At 31.6% G+C, this 24,918-nt stretch overlaps 1 protein-coding gene across 1 annotated transcript in view; it reads left to right on the forward strand.

Annotated features, from left to right (window-relative positions):
• Positions 1–24,918, forward strand: part of LOC130449808 (protein jagged-1b) — a 245,081-nt gene that overhangs the window by 162,955 nt on the left and 57,208 nt on the right. The window contains exons 3-5 of the mRNA XM_056787827.1: positions 6,968–7,022; positions 14,399–14,653; positions 14,827–14,887. Of these exons, the coding sequence (XP_056643805.1) occupies positions 6,968–7,022; positions 14,399–14,653; positions 14,827–14,887 (371 nt within the window). The remainder of the gene's footprint in view (positions 1–6,967; positions 7,023–14,398; positions 14,654–14,826; positions 14,888–24,918) is intronic.

The following is a 24,918-nucleotide window of genomic DNA, read 5'->3' on the forward strand; positions in this document are numbered from 1 at the left end:
TGGTATGCGGAGGTTTTTGATGCCACTCATTAAGAATATGTCAACAGTTTTTTTTAAACAAAATGGCGACTCCATAATGGCTGTTAGCAATTTTAAATATCACGATTTCATACTGAAATTTTTTATACGGGGTTTTCGAGTCTATTAATTACTATTATTATCATTAGTTTCACATAAAACAAAATGGCGGCTTCAAAATGGCTGCCAACGATGTTAAAAAATCATTATTTTCAACTGAAATTTGGTATGCGGAGGTTTTTGATGCCACTCATTAAGAATATGTCAACAGTTTTTTTTAAACAAAATGGCGACTCCATAATGGCTGTTAGCAATTTTAAATATCATGATTTCATACTGAAATTTTGTATACGGGTTTTTCGAGTCTATCAGTTACTATTATTATCATAAGTTTTACATAAAACAAAATGGCGGCTTCAAAATGGCCGCCTACAATTTTCAAAAATCATTATTTTGTACTGAAATTTGGTATACGGGGGTTTTCGATGCTATCTTTTACTAATTTGTCATCAGTTTTACATAAAACAGAAAAGCGGTTTCAAAATGGCCACCTACAATATTCAAAAATCATTATTTTGCACTAAATTTTGGTATACGGGGGTTTTCGAGGCTATCTCATACTAATCTGTCATCAGTTTTATATAAAACAAAATGGCGGTTTCAAAATGGCTGCCTACAATATTCAAAAATCGTTATTTTGTACTGAAATTTGGTACGCGGAGGTTTTTGAGGTCGCTGATCACAAATCCGTCGTCATTATTTAAAAAAAATATCCGTTCGCAAATTGAGGAACGTTTACAAACGCACATTTCGTAAAGTTAATCCTTTATGTTGTGTTTAATACAAAAATTAACTAGTATAAGCAGAGCTACGTATACTGTATCATTTTATCAATAATATTGTCCGACCTTCACATTTTCTCTTCTTCTTTAATCGTATGATTAATCTTCTTTTTCCCAGTTTTCAGCTTTATGCAGATCACCTCGTATAATATTGTCAAATAAGTTACTCGCTATTTTCAATCGCTTTATCAAATTTCTACAAATCGTTCGCGTGCATGTCGTAATAAAAGAAAAACGAAAATACGAACTATATTATTAAACTCGACGTTTTCAAGAACCCAAAACCGATATACTTATATGTTTACCCATTACATCGATGCACCTGTGTACATAATATCCAATTAAGCCCGTTTTAAGGTCCGGGGCATTTCTACTCCTCTAAATATAACTTGCACTTGGACCACATCTGTCCGGCAACAGAAACATTTTAATGGAAAAAGCGAGAAAATGCAATACGAAACTGATTTATTTCCAAATAATTTGCGTCGCAACTTTCAAAATTATTATTTCCCAAAACTATTTTTACTATTTTATCCAATTTACTTATTTCCATCTCCATTATTGCAGCACTTTCTTCGGTCTTCCGAAAAGCGTTAATAGACGTCACTATACAGGGTGTGGCATTAAAAGTTCCGATTGGAAATAAACACAATTCAGACACATTGAAACGGTTGTTTATGCGTGTTAAAAATTTGATTCTAAAGACTTTTTCGTTCGTCCAAAGTCAGATAGATACAGAAATTCGGATTGAGGCATAATTGGGCTTTAATTCCACTCGCAAACATTCAAAATTGCATGAAAATTTGGTTGTCAAAAAGTTTGATAAGCAAGCACTTCGAAGTGGCGGGTCTGTTTTTTTTTTCGAAATAACCGGAACTGTCGCCGCCGTTCCATCAGATGAAACGGTCAATTCTGAGCGGTACACAGCATATAGTACACAAGAAAAACGTTTTTGAACAGTCGAGTCGATGGATAATCCGCCGTACCTTCCTTACTATCTAAAATCGTTTTTTCGGTGCAATTTAAGAGTCCAAACCTTTTTTCACTGTTCTGTATTAGTTTCTTGCCGGTTTTGAAACGTATTTCGTCATTTTTTAGTACCAATTTAACCGAAATTAAACGGAATATTGATTAAATTGCAATCCCAAAAACATCCGTATCGAATTCTACGGAAACATTTTGTGGAATTTCAACACGATCAATCGAAATCGATGTACTGCCATCTTCCCGTTCGGAACAATCGTATCACTAAAACCGATTTAATCCGAAACGATGTTGATCACTGTTCTCGGCTGAGCGTGCGTTTTCTCAGGACATTTTTATTAGAGTCTGATGAATGGACTCGTTCGTCAACGTCAACTCGGGGTGGTTCGGCCTTCTAGATTGCTGATTTCGAAACGGAACGATCAGAGATACCACTGGCACTCGCTTTTGTTTTCGTATTTTCTTATCTCGGATCGAGATCGCGGTTGGCGTTGTTTTGGCTGTCGACATCTCGACTCCAAATTCTCAGCTTGTACCTGGGACGTAGCGTATTAGATGTTAAATTTTAAATTTATAATTCACGGCGTTTTTCTGTATATTTATTGTACGTAATATTCGATAGAACAACCAAAGACGCTAATCGACGAAGTAGTATTTGGTTTTTATCAACTTAATTTAGTGCCAACGTTTAGAAAATAATATCTAAGTGTCAAAAACCGGCGCCACGACCTTGACTGCATCTGGAACCGATCATCCCTTATCAGTCCATTGTTTTGATCGTTTTTTCCTTTCGGGTTGGACTTACGTTTCATCCATGGTTATGAAACGGCTTTATTTGTATGGAACGCTGCCGAAGACGCGACGGAAACGTCTTCACGACGCTGTTTTGCTAAGGACACGCAAAACTCTTGATGAAACCCCCGGATGTATATCTCAAAAATGACAGTCAGGATTATTTCCAAAAAGATTATGTAAAAATTGGAAAATAGAAATGAAAATATACAAAATCCAAGCGTCCTCTACAAGAAAACAAAACCAGTAACCAACTAGATCAGAAATAAAAAGAAATTTAGTGGACAAACAAGGCGTGACATTGCATCTAGGTCACGGTTTCAACGAACATCTGGACCCGATTGGAAAACAAGAATAAGTCAACAATTTTCACAGATAATATTTTAAATGAGTTTTCCTGTATAATATGAAATTTATTTGAACATTCCAATAAGAACAAAAAATATAACACCGTCCAAACATTGTTATAACGAAATTTACTGAAAAAAAAACAGAAATATTCGATTCTGTTTTATTATAGATTAAATTTCATTGAATTTTTATTTAATTATATGTTTTTATCGATAACAAGGATTATTTGGAATAGTACTTACTTGGATTTTTATAAAAAATCACCATCGTTTATGAACTAACCTAAATGTTGGAGAATTTACAAGTGACGTGCTTCTTCTTTTTTTATATATAAAATCCTTTTACTTTTGTAATAAACAGCCACATTTAAATATCGATTATGTCAATATGATAAATTTAACAATCGATTATTTTGAATCGATATCTTTTTTTAAGGATACGACTAACAGCTTTTGACGTATTTACTAAACAATATGACAAACCTTAAAAAAAATTAGATCCTAGGACTAGTCGACCCATAAAAGTGTAAAGATACAGATACGGACTTAACACATTTTAAAATTTTATTTTTTGATTACTTCTAATGAAAATACCGTTAAATTGACACGAATCGAACTACTCGAAATTAATTGCGCGGGAAATTCAAATAACCCGGTTATTAATTTGTGCTTGAAACGTTTCCGATCGGTGCGATTGAGCTGGAGTACGTCGTCGCCTTTCGTGTAGGAATTTATTCAATTTAACGTATAATATCCATGGTGGAGAAACGGCTTTGTGATTTCTACACGTTCTTAGTTTATCAGTAGCAATTTTACACTTAGTCGGATCAGGTTTCATGCAAAGTGATATTCGATTTGACTCTGTCATAGGCGGAGGCTAGATACCGTATTTACACATCCGCCGTGGTCGGATTTTCCAAATTATCCTAAAGGAGTCGATTTATGAATAGTCCTTTGTCTGTGTGAGCTCATTTCGAGCCAGGATTGCGTGTATTACTTTGGTTTTGGATCTGGTTAAACAAATAAATAAAAACGAATCCACGAAGTTGGATTTTCCGGTATATTCAAACTGAACACGCCGAAGATGATGAATTTGGTTATCGAAACGCGCGTCGCGCAGTGTTTGTGTAAACAGTGTGTTCAGTACGATGTTTTTTTTTTCAATTATTTTAGTTAAATAATAATTTTAATAACTCCGTACAATGTCCGACTCGATTACGATTCAACCTCGACGTTTCGGATTATTTATGAAAGTACTTTGGAGAAAAAATATTGAATGAAATACATTATAAATTCCGATGGGGACTACTCCATTATAATATTTGATTGTGGGTACATACGTTTTAATAAAAGCTTATTGAAAGATTACTTAAAATATCGTCACTATTCTTTCTATCTGAAAGTAGCTATCAATCTACTTCATTTCTAATTTTGACAGCTACAGTTCGGTTTTAAAAAATTGATGGATGAATAACCCGAATAGATACTGAAACACGAACTCACGGTGCAACTCGAAATTCCTTTATGGTTTATCTAATTGAATTTATTTGGTTTATTAGAAGTATCAATCATCTTGAAAAGAACTAATAATGTTTGCTTGTCAAATTCGGTTGTAAGCTTATCTTATTTATTGGTATACCGATGGGAATTTTCGTATATAATAACGCCAAACAAACGCTTACAAAATTAGCGTTTGTTGACAAATATTTTTCCCATTTCGATTGGAGTATCTTCAAAACATGCGATTTGGACGATAAATTGCTTATTTAGGTGTAGAAAAACGTTGATCTGCGGGTATCTTCTGGTACCAAACAAGAATTGTACGACGGATGATGCAGCGATTCGATGTTTTGACTTGCCGAGCTGGAATTGTCGTTGTGGAATAAGATGCTGATGTACCATTCGGAATTGATCGATCTAAGTTGCTCTAATGGAATAGAGGCGACCATTTGCTTCGAATTGCTTCACGCACCAACAAATTTTGTTGAATTTGGTGCGTCTTAAAGACTCATACATTCGATTGTTGTTTTGTTTCGGATGCAATATCACAGCAATGATATTTTCAGGGTATAACATACTGTTTTGGACCACCTTCGCGAAATTCATCCTGTAGCAAAGTCGAAGCGAATTGATGGACACATTTGTGTTGGTATAATCCCCGTAGAAAGTCATAGAAAATTTTCGCGATTAAATCCCATTTTTTTACCATGTTTTAGTCAAGAAATTAGATGAAATTCAGTTAGTCCCTCCTTTGAACGCCTCACGTAAATAATGGACGCCCCCTAAGTACGTTCACCATTAAAAATGTCAAACTTTATGATGTCAACGTCAGATTTGACATATTCGTATCATTGTTGCCATATTTCAAAACTTAGCATATTCCTAATATATCTCACTGTCCCCCGTATAACCAAAAATTCAATTTTTTCAAAAAAATTACGAAATTCAACGTTTTTTTTTAATATATTGACAGATTTTATCATATTTTAGTCAAGAAACATGTTTTACATGATATTTTCCCCCTTGAACGCCTCACGTAAATAATGGACGCCCCCTAAGTACGTTCACCATTAAAAATGTCAAACTTTATGATGTCAACGTCAGATTTGACATATTCGCATCATTGTTGCCATATTTCAAAACGTAAGATATTTCTAATATGTCTCTCTGTCCCCCGTATAACCAAAAATTCATTTTTTTCAAAAAAAATTACGAAATTCAACGTTTTTTTTTAATATATTGACAGATTTTATCATATTTTAGTCAAGAAACATGTTTTACATGATATTTTCCCCCTTGAACGCCTCACGTAAATAATGGACGCCCCCTAAGTACGTTCACCATTAAAAATGTCAAACTTTATGATGTCAACGTCAGATTTGACATATTCGCATCATTGTTGCCATATTTCAAAACGTAAGATATTTCTAATATGTCTCTCTGTCCCCCGTATAACCAAAAATTCATTTTTTTCAAAAAAAATTACGAAATTCAACGTTTTTTTTTAATATATTGACAGATTTTATCATATTTTAGTCAAGAAACATGTTTTACATGATATTTTCCCCCTTGAACGCCTCACGTAAATAATGGACGCCCCCTAAGTACGTTCGCCATTAAAAATGTCAAACTTTATGATGTCAACGTTAGATTTGACATATTCGCATCATTGTTGCCATATTTCAAAACGTAAGATATTTCTAATATGTCTCTCTGTCCCCCGTATAACCAAAAATTCATTTTTTTCAAAAAAAATTACGAAATTCAACGTTTTTTTTAATATATTGACAGATTTTACCATATTTTAGTCAAGAAACATGTTTTACATGATATTTTCCCCCTTGAACGCCTCACGTAAATAATGGACGCCCCCTAAGTACGTTCGCCATTAAAAATGTCAAACTTTATGATGTCAACGTTAGATTTGACATATTCGCATCATTGTTGCCATATTTCAAAACGTAAGATATTTCTAATATGTCTCTCTGTCCCCCGTATAACCAAAAATTCATTTTTTTCAAAAAAAATTACGAAATTCAACGTTTTTTTTAATATATTGACAGATTTTACCATATTTTAGTCAAGAAACATGTTTTACATGATATTTTCCCCCTTGAACGCCTCACGTAAATAATGGACGCCCCCTAAGTACGTTCACCATTAAAAATGTCAAACTTTATGATGTCAACGTCAGATTTGACATATTCGCATCATTGTTGCCATATTTCAAAACGTAAGATATTCCTAATATGTCTCACTGTCCCCCGTATAACCAAAAATTCATTTTTTTCAAAAAAAATTACGAAATTCAACGTTATTTTTAATATATTGACAGATTTTCGTGAGACAAAAAGTATTTTCCGAAACCATGGTCTGGTTAACACACACCTGAGTTACCTGAACCCGAGTTATCGTTTCCGGAAAATCCTAATTAATACGGTTATGAATATTTCACTAATATTTATATATTTTTTTTTTCAGAGATCGTTTACCCTGATACTTCAAGCTGTGGACCACAATAATTTCTCGTCACCCGGTAAGTTCACATATTAATTTTTTTTTACCTTTTTGATACATATAAATAGTTATTTGAAATTTGTCTGCTTCAAATTTTATGTATACTGATTTAATTATCTGATTATCTAAATCTTAAAGCCGCCCCTGTCTATTAAAACGTGCATTTTTTTTTCGACCACAAATTATTACGTATGCATATAATAATTACAATCGAAAATAAAATTTGAGATAATTCATCACACATCGCTTATCTAATCACCTGTCACTTGTCATCGATCACACGTTTTTGTTTTTATGACAATCGTTTAATATGTTCATATGATAGTCCAGTCAAATTAGACCACGAAATTACTGTTTTATCTTTTCGTTATTACCTCCCATTCGTGTAGTAATAAGTTTTAATTGTTTAATTTTTGCACTAAATCGTCAAGTTCTCATAAAATGTTGAATACTTTTTTATTCGTTTCAAAAACACTACTCAGAATCTCCAAAAATTTTATAAACAATTTTTTGTGATAAAAAACGTAAATTTTTTCAATTAACCACGTAAATAATTGACGCAATTTAATGGATAATCTCAAGTTGTGTGGATTTTCTTAATACCTACAACTTTTTCCATACATCGAAGCTCATTCGACATAAATTTTTTACGTAAAATAATAAAAACCATATTTAAGAAGTTATATAAACAATCCTGCTAAAAGTTATGACATTAATTTTTCATAGTATTGGCATACTGAATAAGAAAGGAAAAAAAAGTAACATTCACATTTTAATTTTTTTCGAAAATTATCTTTTTTAATAAACTTTCACTGGACTATGACATTATATTAAATCCATTGTTGGTTTATTTGAGGCATTATGCAACCACCCACACGCCGTTTATCAAATCTTCAACTTAAATCAAACACTCGAGATTTTATGGACTCGTATATATAATTTACTTAAAAGTGGCAATTATGGTTGCCGAACAAGACATTTGCTACCTTAAACAAAATTGTGTTGAGAGTCATTTTGAATAGATAATATTTAGTGTGGGTTGCGGGGATTTTATCTTCGAAAACATCCGCGTAGGCTACCGGGCACGAGATACTAGTAACGTGATTTCTTCGTGTTCGGTAGTGTACTCCGATGTACAATCATTATATTTATTTAAACACGTAAAACGAATTTATTATGAAAAGTTATTTGTGTTAATCAATAAAATAAAAGAAATTAATATAATAGTAATCGTTATTTCAATGACAAATGCCGCTGCTTCGGTTTCAATGTCATTACGTCTGAGTGCTCTGTTGCCAAATTTACTGGTACATTTAGATTGCATTATCTAGCGACAATTAGACTGATCAACAAACTGTTTTTGTCACGCAAAAACTTTGGAATGAATTTTGAAGACATATATTTTTATAAAAAGTACAAAAAAATATTTTCGTGAATGTTTAGCTTCCGGTAGGTCCCTTATAAATCTCGCAACACTGTAGCTGTTATATAATTAGTACAGGAAAAATAAGATTAAGGCCGAAATTAAATGGAAAGCTTCTGTAAAATTTTGGAACGCGAATAACTCTAAAACTAAGAGAAATTTGAAAAAAATGCGGTAATAAAAAATGTAGAGCACAAAATTTTCTACAAAAAAGGTCTTCAGTCATTTTTTCGTTGGAGCCACTATTTTTGAGTGAATCTTCCTCAACGCAAATTTACGTTCCAGGCTCACATGGAAACTGCTCTAAGTCTTGGAAAACTACTTCGTTTTCGAAAAATCAAAATGCATTGTGATGGTTAAGATCTCTATATTCTTCTCGAGTGAGCTAGCATAATTTTCGACATAGGAAAATTATTATTTGAATATTCACATACTTTTTAATGGTTTATCTTTCACAAAAATGTGGGTAATTATTTTGTGCTCTACAGTTTTGGCACCTGCATTTTTTCTACGACTTCTACTTAGTTTTCGAGTTATTCGCAATTCAAATTGTTTTTGAGTACATGAAACCATTTTACGGTGAAAATTTTGAGGTTAGGAAAAAATGCTTCAAGACCAATCTGTAGAGAATTTTGTGCTGTGCATTTTTTGCTCCGGTACTTTTTTTCGAATTCCTTGTAGTTTTCGAGTTATTCGCCATTGAAATATTTTCAAGTGTATAAACCCATTTTAAGGCGAAAATTTTGAGTTTAGGAACAAATACCTAGAATACTTTTTTGAAGAGAATTTTGTACTCTACATTTTTTATTATCGCAGTTTTTTTTGAGTTCCTCATAGTTTTCGAGATATTTTCGATTAAAAATATGTTTAAAGTATAAACCCATTTTGAGGTGAAAATTTTGAGGTTAGGAACAAATACCTAGGCCACTTTTTTGTAAAGAATTTTGTACTCTACATTTTTAATTATCGCAGTTTATTTGAGTTCCTCATAGTTTTCGAGATATTTGCGATTAAAAGTATATTTAAATGTATAAACCCATTTTAAGGTGAAAATTTTGAGGTTAGGAACAAATACCTAGAATACTTTTTTGTAGAGAATTTTGTACTCTACATTTTTTACTATTGCACTTTTTTTGAGTTTCTCATAGTTTTCGAGATATTTGCGATTAAAAGTATGTTTAAGTGTATAAACCCATTTTTAGGTAAAAATTTTGAGATTAGGAACAAATACCTAGAATACTTTTTTGAAGAGAATTTTGTACTCTACATTTTTTATTATCGCAGTTTTTTTTGAGTTCCTCATAGTTTTCGAGATATTTTCGATTAAAAATATGTTTAAAGTATAAACCCATTTTGAGGTGAAAATTTTGAGGTTAGGAACAAATATCTAGGATACTTTTTTGAAGAGAATTTTGTACTCTACATTTTTTATTATCGCAGTTTTTTTTGAGTTCCTCATAGTTTTCGAGATATTTTCGATTAAAAATATGTTTAAATGTATAAACCCATTTTAAGGCGAAAATTTTGAGTTTAGGAACAAATACCTAGAATACTTTTTTGAAGAGAATTTTGTACTCTACATTTTTTATTATCGCAGTTTTTTTTGAGTTCCTCATAGTTTTCGAGATATTTTCGATTAAAAATATGTTTAAAGTATAAACCCATTTTGAGGTGAAAATTTTGAGGTTAGGAACAAATACCTAGGCCACTTTTTTGGAGAGAATTTTGTAGTCTACATTTTTAATTATCGCAGTTTTTTTTGAGTTCCTCATAGTTTTCGAGATATTTTCGATTAAAAATATGTTTAAATGTATAAACCCATTTTAAGGTGAAAATTTTGAGTTTAGGAACAAATACCTAGGATACTTTTTTGTAGAGAATTTTGTACTCGACATTTTTTATTATTGCACTTTTTTTTGAGTTTCTCATAGTTTTCGAGATATTCGTAATTCAAAATATATTTAAGTGTATAAACCCATTTTTAGGTAAAAATTTTGAGATTAGGAACAAATACCTAGGATACTTTTTTGGAGAGAATTTTGTACTCTACATTTTTAATTATCGCAGTTTTTTTTGAGTTCCTCATAGTTTTCGAGATATTTTCGATTAAAAGTATGTTTAAATGTATAAACCCATTTTAATGTGAAAATTTTGAGGTTAGGAACAAATACCTAGGATACTTTTTTGGAGAGAATTTTGTAGTCTACATTTTTAATTATCGCAGTTTTTTTTGAGTTCCTCATAGTTTTCGAGATATTTTCGATTCAAAATATTTTTGACTGTATAAACCCATTTTAAGGTGAAAATTTTGAGTTTAGGAACAAATACCTAGGATACTTTTTTGTAGAGAATTTTGTACTCGACATTTTTTATTATTGCACTTTTTTTTGAGTTTCTCATAGTTTTCGAGATATTCGTAATTCAAAATATATTTAAGTGTATAAACCCATTTTTAGGTAAAAATTTTGAGGTTAGGAACAAATACCTAGAATGCTTTTTTGTAGAGAATTTTGTACTCTACATTTTTTACTATTGCACTTTTTTTGAGTTTCTCATAGTTTTCGAGATATTTGCGATTAAAAGTATGTTTAAATGTATAAACCCATTTTAAGGTGAAAATTTTGAGGTTAGGAACAAATACCTAGGATACTTTTTTGGAGAGAATTTTGTAGTCTACATTTTTAATTATCGCAGTTTTTTTTGAGTTCCTCATAGTTTTCGAGATATTTTCGATTAAAAATATGTTTAAATGTATAAACCCATTTTAAGGTGAAAATTTTGAGTTTAGGAACAAATACCTAGGATACTTTTTTGTAGAGAATTTTGTACTCGACATTTTTTATTATTGCACTTTTTTTTGAGTTTCTCATAGTTTTCGAGATATTCGTAATTCAAAATATATTTAAGTGTATAAACCCATTTTTAGGTAAAAATTTTGAGATTAGGAACAAATACCTAGGATACTTTTTTGGAGAGAATTTTGTACTCTACATTTTTAATTATCGCAGTTTTTTTTGAGTTCCTCATAGTTTTCGAGATATTTTCGATTAAAAGTATGTTTAAATGTATAAACCCATTTTAATGTGAAAATTTTGAGGTTAGGAACAAATACCTAGGATACTTTTTTGGAGAGAATTTTGTAGTCTACATTTTTAATTATCGCAGTTTTTTTTGAGTTCCTCATAGTTTTCGAGATATTTTCGATTCAAAATATTTTTGACTGTATAAACCCATTTTAAGGTGAAAATTTTGAGTTTAGGAACAAATACCTAGGATACTTTTTTGTAGAGAATTTTGTACTCGACATTTTTTATTATTGCACTTTTTTTTGAGTTTCTCATAGTTTTCGAGATATTCGTAATTCAAAATATATTTAAGTGTATAAACCCATTTTTAGGTAAAAATTTTGAGGTTAGGAACAAATACCTAGAATACTTTTTTGTAGAGAATTTTGTACTCTACATTTTTTACTATTGCACTTTTTTTGAGTTTCTCATAGTTTTCGAGATATTTGCGATTAAAAGTATGTTTAAATGTATAAACCCATTTTAAGGTGAAAATTTTGAGTTTAGGAACAAATACCTACAATACTTTTTTGTAAAGAATTTTGTACTCTACATTTTTAATTATCGCAGTTTTTTTTGAGTTCCTCTTAGTTTTCGAGATATTTTCGATTAAAAATATGTTTAAACGTATAAACCCATTTTAAGGCGAAAATTTTGAGTTTAGGAACAAATACCTAGGATACTTTTTTATAGAGAATTTTGTACTCTACATTTTTTATTAACACAGTTTTTTTGAGTTCTTCATAGTTTTCGAGTTATTCGCGTTTCAAAATTTTTTTGAGTTTCCAGTATCGAAATTTCGAAAATCCGTGCAATAATTTTGTTAACGAGTTGCTAGACTTTTCCAGTATTCCAAAATTTCCCTGAATCTAGAAAACTAAAACAGTCAAATCCAATTTTAACTCAAAATCGCCGAATTTACCTGTACTAAATCCTTTCCAGAATTATGACTGCCGTTATTAGTTACCCACCCGGTACATTAATAAAAATTTAGTTTTATACGAAAACAGTAAAATTACTAGTTTTACTTTCTATAATTTATCAAAAATAAAATATCATCTATCTATAACCACTTATTAGTATTGAGTAAATATCAAAAAACGTATCAGATTTTTTCCATGACAAAAAAAAATGAAACGTTAATTATGTACTGCCGGATTTGATACGGTGTTCATCGTCAAAGTATTTATAATATGATAAAATATGATCTATTGATAAATTAATAATAAAAAAAACACATAATTCAAATGGATTTGGATAAAAAATCGAAACGTCATTCATCACACACAAAATTAGAACCAGAAGAAAAATATACGAACTGACGGTTGCTCTGGGGCATATTTCAAAACCATCATTTAACTATTTATCGAATTATTTATTTTGTTGTCGAATTTTCTATGCTTTTTAATGAAGAATGTTTATTTTAAACTTTTGTTTCTCGGTACTACGTAAGAAAATTAATCAGCGGATGTGTTTATTATGTATGTCTTTCTGCCTCGATGGCTTCCACATTTCCCCCAAGCACCATTTCGCATTCACCAGGGGCTAAATCGGGCGAATAAGGCGGCACCTACATTTTGTAAAATAAAGTATTTTCCCGACAAACCTCGTATATTAGAACGTTTTATTCTATAGAAAATTATTAAATATCATGTTTTAATATATATATAGGGTGTTTGATAAAACAATAAATTTTCATAACGTAGAGATATAATAATAATAATAATAAAAGGTTATGAATCGCAATAAAAATACCACCCTGTAATAAAAATCGTAAAGAATGAATCTCGACTTATGAATGAAATTCCTTCGCCCTTACGAGAACAATTACCTTAGTGTTCGTTCGGCAATCGTGAAAAAATGCATCCTTAAAAGAAGAAACTACTACAAAAGCACGCGTATGCCAGAAATGGGTCTCGTCCTTGCCCTGGGACATCCATAATTGGCAGCTGGCTCTCAGAATCGCTTTATAAAACCTCCTACTACCGATTACAAACACACCCTTAGGACAGTCGTGAGTTCATTCATAAATGATGATATTTTATCATGAAAATATTATCAGTTTTTCAATAATTTCAAGCTAAATAACCGGAAATTATACTAAAAAATATATTAGGAATAGAAGAATAATTCGCTAATATACTATAGACAACAGATTATACACACGTGTATTGTTGGTTGCGGCGATTTTCATTTTATTAATTTGACAGCAGTGCACTACGTATTGGACTTATAAACAGTGATGTAAATAAAAATTAAATAGTTAATTGAGGAATAAATAAATTAATTTTTAAGTTTATTTATTCATTATTTATTATAGTATAGTGAAAGCACGGATTTAAATAGTTGTTGACGCTTTTACTACTAGATACACATTGTACTAAGGTTAAAAAATAAAATTTACGATTTTATACGGAAATGTCTATATGATTAGATACATTTTTTAAGATCAATAAAATGATTACGATCATTTTGGATCGTATATCTATCGAAAATATTCCATTTTATTATTATAACGTTTCGGAATTTTATGTATTGTAGTAAAAGCTACTTTGTATAACGGCTCACCAATTATTTTTAAATATCAATAAAAAAACGCAATTGAGAGATCATAAAACGAATTTTTTTGTGTAATGTGTGAACGTGGCACCATATTTAATCACTTAAAACGATTTCGACGTCTCCAGTGGCGTCCAATTGTTATAGTCTTGGTGAAACAGTAGTTAGTTAGGTTAGGTTGGTACTTCATAAAAGGTCATGTGGATTTGACAATGACAATTGACAAGATAACGAACTAGTATTTTGATTTTAGTGTTTGATTTTTTATACATACAACTCGAACCGCATTTAAAGTAGTTTTTCTTTTGATGTATTTCGAATTGCCAATTATTTTGTATTTTGTTTCAGTTATAAACAATATAATAGAAGAAGCTACGTATTCCGGCATCATAGACCCGAGTCCGGAATGGCATACACTTAATCATAGAGGTCCTCGCGCACGACTTACATACAGGGTGCGTGTCAAATGTGATAACCATTATTATAACTCAACGTGTACAAAATTTTGTCGACCAAGAAACGATTCTTTCGGTCATTTTGTCTGTGATCAAAACGGCGAAAAGCAGTGCATCGATGGATGGAAAGGAACCACTTGTGAAAAAGGTAAAATTTAATTAAATTTTTTTCAATATTTTATCAATTTTCTTAACGGTTTTGAAGACGTTTTGCTAAATGTGGCAACAAGGGTGTTTCGAAACAGATTGAATTTTATAAATTGTTGTTCATATTAATGATATTAGGCGTGTTATTGCATCCAATCTATTTTTTTTTTTCAGCTGCCTGCAAACCAGGTTGTCATCCAGTACATGGAAAATGTGAACATCCCGGTGATTGCATGTAAGTTTTGTTAATTTCCATCGCTAGAAATTCCTAGATATTTTTATTGTATACCAAATCCTGCCAAATATTGCTCAATATTATTTTATATTATGATAAAAATTGCTAAATATGTTGCCAAATTTGGCTCAACATTACTGTGTATCATAAAATCCTGCTGGATCTGCTCAAATATTACTTTAAAGCGACAAAAACTTGCTAAATATCGCTAAAAGTTGCTGCTTATCACTAAATATTGCTAAATATCGACGAAAACTTGCTATATATCGACAAAAACTTGCTAGATATCGTTAAAAGTTATTGCCGATCACTAAATCTTGCTGGATCTGTTCAAATATTGCTTTAAAGCGACAAAAACTTGCTAAATATCGCTAAAAGTTGCTGCTTATCACTAAATATTGCTAGATACCGACGAAAACTTGCTATATATCGACAAAAACTTGCTAGATATCGTTAAAAGTTATTGCCGATCACTAAATCTTGCTGGATCTGTTCAAATATTGCTTTAAAGCGGCAAAAACTTGCTAAATATCGCTAAAAGTTGCTGCTTATCACTAAATATTGCTAGATACCGACGAAAACTTGCTATATATCGACAAAAACTTGCTAGATATCGTTAAAAGTTATTGCCGATCACTAAATCTTGCTGGATCTGTTCAAATATTGCTTTAAAGCGACAAAAACTTGCTAAATATCGCTAAAAGTTGCTGCTTATCACTAAATATTGCTAGATACCGACGAAAACTTGCTATATATCGACAAAAACTTGCTAGATATCGTTAAAAGTTATTGCCGATCACTAAATCTTGCTGGATCTGTTCAAATATTGCTTTAAAGCGGCAAAAACTTGCTAAATATCGCTAAAAGTTGCTGCTTATCACTAAATATTGCTAGATACCGACGAAAACTTGCTATATATCGACAAAAACTTGCTAGATATCGTTAAAAGTTATTGCCGATCACTAAATCTTGCTGGATCTGTTCAAATATTGTTTTAAAGCGGCAAAAACTTGCTAAATATCGCTAAAAGTTGCTGCTTATCACTAAATATTGCTAGATACCGACGAAAACTTGCTATATATCGACAAAAACTTGCTAGATATCGTTAAAAGTTATTGCCGATCACTAAATCTTGCTGGATCTGTTCAAATATTGCTTTAAAGCGACAAAAACTTGCTAAATATCGCTAAAAGTTGCTGCTTATCACTAAATATTGCTAGATACCGACGAAAACTTGCTATATATCGACAAAAACTTGCTAGATATCGTTAAAAGTTATTGCCGATCACTAAATCTTGCTGGATCTGTTCAAATATTGCTTTAAAGCGACAAAAACTTGCTAAATATCGCTAAAAGTTGCTGCTTATCACTAAATATTGCTAGATACCGACGAAAACTTGCTATATATCGACAAAAACTTGCTAGATATCGTTAAAAGTTATTGCCTATCACCAAATCTTGCTGGATCTGTTCAAATATTGCTTTAAAGCGACAAAAACTTGCTAAATATCGCTAAAAGTTGCTGCTTATCACTAAATATTGCTAGATACCGACGAAAACTTGCTATATATCGACAAAAACTTGCTAGATATCGTTAAAAGTTATTGCCTATCACCAAATCTTGCTGGATCTGTTCAAATATTGCTTTAAAGCGACAAAAACTTGCTAAATATCGCTAAAAGTTGCTGCTTATCACTAAATATTGCTAGATACCGACGAAAACTTGCTATATATCGACAAAAACTTGCTAGATATCGTTAAAAGTTATTGCCGATCACTAAATCTTGCTGGATCTGTTCAAATATTGTTTTAAAGCGGCAAAAACTTGCTAAATATCGCTAAAAGTTGCTGCTTATCACTAAATATTGCTAGATACCGACGAAAACTTGCTATATATCGACAAAAACTTGCTAGATATCGTTAAAAGTTATTGCCTATCACCAAATCTTGCTGGATCTGTTCAAATATTGCTTTAAAGCGGCAAAAACTTGCTAAATATCGCTAAAAGTTGCTGCTTATCACTAAATATTGCTAGATATCGACAAAAACTTGCTAGATATCGCTAAAAGTTGCTGCTTATCACTAAATATTGCTAGATATCGACAAAAACTTGCTAGATATCGCTAAAAGTTGCTGCTTATCACTAAATATTGCTAGATATCGACAAAAACTTGCTAGATATCGCTAAAAGTTGCTGCTTATCACTAAATATTGCTAGATATCGACAAAAACTTGCTAGATATCGCTAAAAGTTGCTGCTTATCACTAAATATTGCTAGATATCGACAAAAACTTGCTAGATATCGCTAAAAGTTGCTGCTTATCACTAAATATTGCTAGATATCGACAATAACTTGCTAGATATCATTAAAAGTTATTGCCTATCACTAAATCCTGCTGGATCTGTTCAACTATTGCTTTAAAGCGACAAAAACTTGCTAAATATTGCTAAAAGTTGCTTCGTATCACTAAATATTGCTAGATATCGACGAGAACTTGCTAGATATCGTTAAAATTTATTGCCTATCACTAAATCTTGCTAGATATGCTCAAATATTGCTTTAAAGCGACAAAAACTTGCTAAATATTGCTAAAAGTTGCTTCGTATCACTAAATATTGCTAGATATCGACGAGAACTTGCTAGATATCGTTAAAATTTATTGCCTATCACTAAATCTTGCTAGATATGCTCAAATATTGCTTTAAAGCGACAAAAACTTGCTAAATATTGCTAAAAGTTGCTTCGTATCACTAAATATTGCTAGATATCGACGAAAACTTGCTAGATATAGACAAAAACTTGCTAGATATCGCTAAAAGTTGCTGTTTATCACTAAATATTGCTAGATATCGACAAAAACTTGCTAGATATCGCGAAAAGTTGCTGCTTATCACTAAATATTGTTAGATATCGTTAAAATTTATTGCTTATCACTAAATCTAGATATGTTCAAATATTGCTCTACATCGCTAAATATTGCTGTATACAACTAAGTATTGAGATATTCTTTTAAAACTTCGTCGGAATGGCTAAATATTGCTACAATATCCCTAAATCTTGCTAGGTATTGCTAAATGTTTCCAATAATTGTTTTATATTGAAAAAAATTATTGATGTATCGCGAAATATAGCTAAATATATGGCTAATTATCTTTCTATATGGCTAAATATCATAAGATGTTTGTTGGAATTAATGGAAAATGCTAAGCGGCGCTCGAATTGATAAAAATTGTGTTAAATGTCGCTAGCCATTGCTATATGTACGTAATTATTGCTAATTATCGCTAAATATTGCTAAAATGAGGGAATATAGCTGATAATTGTTAGGTTCGGTATCAGAAATTGTTAAACATCATTGTATATTGTTAAATATCACTATAAATTATTAGAATTGCTACTAAAGTGCATAAATAAATCTACATAGTATTCGATATTGTTGGGTATCTCTAAAAATAGCTGAATATCTCAATAAAAGGCCAAATATATCGCTTGAAATGATTAAGAATTGCTAAATATCGCTATAAGTAACTATATGTAACTAAATATCGCTAATTATTGCTAGATATTCCTAATTATTGCTAGATATTGCTAAAATGAGCCGTATATTACCGAATGTTGTTGAATATTTTTAATTACTCCTCGTATACAATTTCTAATTATTATTCTATTTAACGAAACGTTCAATGAGCTTCGTCAGATCACACCCTCAAATAAAAAAAAAATAAGAAAGTCTCGTAGATAATTTAATCGTCTAAATTATATATTTTCAAATTAATTTTTATGTAATCTCAAATATTCATAGTCAAATCTTAATTAAGAGAAGGAAATAAAGAATAAACAGCCGCGATACATTATAATTTCGACAAGAACTATTATAACAAGCTTATAATTTGGTCTGTATATATATTTATTAATATTAATTGGTACCGTTGAATAGATTAAGAATGTATAACACCCGAAAACGCCCATCGCTTTCTTTAATTATTATCAAGTTTCAGAACGTACCTATACTGAATGTCCGTATCGCATACAATCGTTTTTCCTTCCGAAATATTCAAAAAGTAATTAGGGTTCAATATCTCTTTGACAACAACTAAATTTAATAAAATAATTCGACGTATTTTTTGAACACGCCTCGTAGACTTTTTTTTATACCTAAAACTATTATTCTCAATCTCGTTATTATGTAAAGTTGTTGAAGCAGCGTTGGCAACACTGTCGAATGATTATTTTAAACAGGACCGCAATCAGGGTTTTGTGTTTAAAATTTGACATTGTAATTTGGAATAGGGACTTTCGATCGTCAGTTTTCTGTTGTTTAAAAATTCAATATTTGATGCTTTCTAGCTGTTGATTTAGTACAATTAATTGTTAAAACCATTTTTTTTTCCACTCTCACTTTAATTAAACTCAGAAACGTACTTTCTAATTAGATTTGTATTGGTAAAACCGGAAGTAACATTTGGATCTCGATAAATGGAGTATTTGACTTAGAAAATGCTAAACTAACGTGACTTTTTATTATGATTTCAAACCGGATAGATCCAATATTCCAAACCATCCAGGAACCTCCTTGAGAAGCCTCGTCTTCTTTTATACAACTCTGTCTCAAAGTTTTCTGTGGGGACTCGTCCTCTTCTATCCGAAAACGGAGCCTCAATTATTTCTCAGTGCAACTGGCATTTTCCCTGGAAATAGTAGAGACTGCTCGATGGGTTGGGGTTAATTTGGGGCTAGTAGCTGGTCTTTTTACCTCAAGTTTAACTATCTAAAGTTTCCTTCTGATTGTCCAGCTACTCACATCCACTCCTCGATATTCTTTGAGCTCTTGTTGCACTTAAACATCAGCCAGAGCCCGATTTCTCAGTGGTAAATTAATTTGGTACATACATTTGATAGATTTTCTTTGATTATACGTCTCCAGGAGTTAGTTTCTCTAAACCTTTATAGATTGTACCAGCTACTGACTTTTCTATCTACCTCATTTTCTCTATTTTCCTGTAACCGATTCTATAAAAAGACTCCTACGAAATCTGTCTGCTATATCATTTCCTTTCATTATAGTGAAACCCATTTAAGTTTAACTTAATTATTTTTGCTCAACTTATCCCAAACTGATTTAATTTTATTGAAACTGTATTCAGTATCTTCCTAGACACTTTCCTAAATCTTCCTAAATACTTTCCCGGACAATTTCTAATATTCCAAACCTTCCAAGACAGTTTCCAGAAACTTTTTATTATTCAAAATCTTCTTAGACATTTTCCTCGACACTTTCTAATATTCATAATCTTCCCAGACGTTTTTTGTTATTCGGAATCTTCTCAGACACGTTTCAATATTCAATAACTTCCTAGACACTTTCCTAAAACGTCCTAAATACTTTCCCGGACAATTTCCTACATTCCAAACCTTCCAAGACAGTTTCCAGAAACTTTTTATTATTCAAAATCTTCTTAGACACTGTCCTCGACAGTTTCTAATATTCAGAATCTTCCTAGACGTTTTTTATTATTCGGAATCTTCTCAGACACGTTTCAATATTCAATAACTTCCTAGATACTTTCCTAAAACGTCCTAAATACTTTCCCGGACAATTTCCTACATTCCAAACCTTCCAAGACAGTTTCCAGAAACTTTTTATTATTCAAAATCTTCTTAGACACTGTCCTCGACAGTTTCTAATATTCAGAATCTTCCTAGACGTTTTTTATTATTCGGAATCTTCTCAGACACGTTTCAATATTCAATAACTTCCTAGATACTTTCCTAAAACGTCCTAAATACTTTCCCGGACAATCTCCTACATTCCAAACCTTCCAAGACAGTTTCCAGAAACTTTTTATTATTCAAAATCTTCTTAGACATTTTCCTCGACACTTTCTAATATTCATAATCTTCCCAGACGTTTTTTGTTATTCGGAATCTTCTCAGACACGTTTCAATATTCAATAACTTCCTAGACACTTTCCTAAAACTTCCTAAATACTTTCCCGGACAATTTCTTACACTCCAAACCTTCCAAAATAGTTTCCAGAAACTTTTTATTATTCGAAATCTTCTTAGACACTGTCCTCGACAGTTTCTAATATTCAGAATCTTCCTAGACGTTTTTTATTATTCGGAATCTTCTCAGACACGTTTCAATATTCAATAACTTCCTAGACACTTTCCTAAAACTTCCCAAATACTTTCCCGGACAATTTCTAATATTCCAAACCGTCCAAGACAGTTTCCAGAAACTTTTTATTATTCGAAATCTTCTTAGACACTGTCCTCGACAGTTTCTAATATTCAGAATCTTCCTAGACGTTTTTTATTATTCGGAATCTTCTCAGACACGTTTCAATATTCAATAACTTCCTAGACGTAAGTTCTAAACCCATTTAAGTTTAACTTTCTCGGATTTTTCTTATGACATTCGGGGCTCTAATTTCTTCTATTGTGGTGGATGTGATGCATGGATCTATAATTGATTCTTAAGTTTATCATCAGCTTCTTCGGAAGGTTTTTTATATCTGCGAACATGTTCGAATTGAAATTGAATCATTGTAGAAGACTTTTACCTATTTCAAACCGTTTACCTATTACAGAATTACGTAACGATCTAATATTTAAGTTTATTGAGACTCTATTTGGTTTAGTTTCTTATTCCGACCATAATAATCACCTAGACGATGTTGGAGACAAAAAGAAAACAGTCGCGATTCCTACTGAGACGTACATAACGATAAATCTGATTTTGAGGAAGATTAAGGTACATTTCCGCAAAGATTAAGGCCATTTTCTCACGTAATTCAGTCCATATGAAAAATTTAGTGCTTCGGTAATTGACAAGTATCTTGTTTATGTCGAAAGCCATACATCGAAACAATTGATATAATTTAATTCTTGGTTAGTACCGGTCTAATGTAAGACATTAATCCCACGATTCCACCAAATACTGTAAAAGGATTTCGATATAAATTTATTATGTTGTTTCAATAAATAGACGTTGCTTTTGAATAGTTCAATACCGCCTTTGGTAAAACGCATGGTAAGGAAGCTTTTACTGATAAAAAAGTAAAAACCGTTTGGGTTGTTTAATAATTTAGCTTTTCTTAATCTTCCTCTCGACTTTTAGTATAAAATATCTGTTTTATTGGTCTTTATTTCGTCATTTCCGATATAAATTCATCTAGAAAACATTTACGTTGTTTCCAATAACCAAGCGGCTTTGGAAGTTGATTGGACGTTCAAGCCAAGGCTGAAACTGTAAAAGCAGTAACCTTAGTATTTTTACAAGCAATGAGGAAGCAGAAAATCCTGGTAGTTTTTGAACAAAAGCTGTACTATGTCTTGAAATGTAACCTCGACATAGAACTTAGGAAAATAAATGTAGGGAAGACAAAGTTCGGATCCGTCCACATGCAATTGGACCGAACTAATCGAGATTCAAGCGAAAGATTAAGTGCCGAAGAAAGCGATGATGAAGCAACCGCAGAATAGAACACGAGGAAGATCCTAGAAGACCTGGAAGGTCAATTATAAATAATAACTTAGTAAATTTAGTAATCTCATGGTTGAACTGATTATGTGAATATGTAATTATTGTTTCCAGAAACTTTTTATTATTCAAAATCTTCTTAGACACTGTCCTCGACAGTTTCTAATATTCAGAATCTTCCTAGACGTTTTTCATTATTCGGAATCTTCTCAGACACGTTTCAATATTCAATAACTTCCTAAACACTTTCCTAAATCTTCCTAAATACTTTCCCGGACAATTTCTTACATTCTAAACCTTCCAAGACAGTTTGCAGAAACTTTTTATTATTCAAAATCTTCTTAGACACTTTCCTCGACACTTTCTAATATTCATAATCTTCCTAGACGTTTTTCATTATTCGGAATCTTCTCAGACACGTTTCAATATTCAATAACTTCCTAGACACTTTCCTAAATCTTCCTAAATACTTTCCCGGACAATTTCCTACATTCCAAACCTTCCAAGACAGTTCCCAGAAACTTTTTATTATTCAAAATCTTCTTAGACACTTTCCTCGACACTTTCTAATATTCATAATCTTCCTAGACGTTTTTCATTATTCGGAATCTTCTCAGACACGTTTCAATATTCAATAACTTCCTAGACACTTTCCTAAATCTTCCTAAATACTTTCCCGGACAATTTCTAATATTCCAAACCTTCCAAGACAGTTTCCAGAAACTTTTTATTATTCAAAATCTTCTTAGACACTGTCCTCGACAGTTTCTAATATTCATAATCTTCCTAGACGTTTTTTATTATTCGGAATCTTCTCAGACACGTTTCAATATTCAATAACTTCCTAGACACTTTCCTAAAACTTTCCAAATACTTTCCCGGACAATTTCTAATATTCCAAACCTTCCAAGACAGTTTCCAGAAACTTTTTATTATTCAAAATCTTCTTAGACACTGTCCTCGACAGTTTCTAATATTCATAATCTTCCTAGACGTTTTTTATTATTCGGAATCTTCTCAGACACGTTTCAATATTCAATAACTTCCTAGACACTTTCCTAAAACTTCCTAAATACTTTCCCGGACAATTTCTTACACTCCAAACCTTCCAAAATAGTTTCCAGAAACTTTTTATTATTCGAAATCTTCTTAGACACTGTCCTCGACAGTTTCTAATATTCAGAATCTTCCTAGACGTTTTTTATTATTCGGAATCTTCTCAGACACGTTTCAATATTCAATAACTTCCTAGACACTTTCCTAAAACTTCCCAAATACTTTCCCGGACAATTTCTAATATTCCAAACCGTCCAAGACAGTTTCCAGAAACTTTTTATTATTCAAAATCTTCTTAGACACTGTCCTCGACAGTTTCTAATATTCATAATCTTTCTAGACGTTTTTTATTATTCGGAATCTTCTCAGACACGTTTCAATATTCAATAACTTCCTAGACACTTTCCTAAAACTTCCCAAATACTTTCCCGGACAATTTCTAATATTCCAAACCGTCCAAGACAGTTTCCAGAAACTTTTTATTATTCAAAATCTTCTTAGACACTGTCCTCGACAGTTTCTAATATTCAGAATCTTCCTAGACGTTTTTTATTATTCGGAATCTTCTTAGACACATTTCAATATTCAGTATCCTCCTAGACACTTTCCTAAAACTTCCTAAATACTTTTCCGGACAATTTCTAATATTCTAAACCTTCCAAGACAGTTTCCAGAAACTTTTTATTATTCAAAATCTTCTTAGACACTGTCCTCGACAGTTTCTAATATTCAGAATCTTCCTAGACGTTTTTTATTATTCGGAATCTTCTTAGACACATTTCAATATTCAGTATCCTCCTAGACACTTTCCTAAAACTTCCCAAATACTTTCCCGGACAATTTCTAATATTCCAAACCTTCCAAGACAGTTTCCAGAAACTTTTTATTATTCAAAATCTTCTTAGACACTGTCCTCGACAGTTTCTAATATTCATAATCTTCCTAGACGTTTTTTATTATTCGGAATCTTCTCAGACACGTTTCAATATTCAATAACTTCCTAGACACTTTCCTAAAACTTCCCAAATACTTTCCCGGACAATTTCTAATATTCCAAACCTTCCAAGACAGTTTCCAGAAACTTTTTATTATTCAAAATCTTCTTAGACACTGTCCTCGACAGTTTCTAATATTCAGAATCTTCCTAGACGTTTTTTATTATTCGGAATCTTCTTAGACACATTTCAATATTCAGTATCCTCCTAGACACTTTCCTAAAACTTCCTAAATACTTTTCCGGACAATTTCTAATATTCTAAACCTTCCAAGACAGTTTCCAGAAACTTTTTATTATTCAAAATCTTCTTAGACACTGTCCTCGACAGTTTCTAATATTCAGAATCTTCCTAGACGTTTTTTATTATTCGGAATCTTCTTAGACACATTTCAATATTCAGTATCCTCCTAGACACTTTCCTAAAACTTCCCAAATACTTTCCCGGACAATTTCTAATATTCCAAACCTTCCAAGACAGTTTCCAGAAACT

This window comes from Diorhabda sublineata, chromosome 10 (genome assembly GCF_026230105.1).
Source record: "Diorhabda sublineata isolate icDioSubl1.1 chromosome 10, icDioSubl1.1, whole genome shotgun sequence".
NCBI classification, from domain to species: domain Eukaryota; kingdom Metazoa; phylum Arthropoda; class Insecta; order Coleoptera; family Chrysomelidae; genus Diorhabda; species Diorhabda sublineata.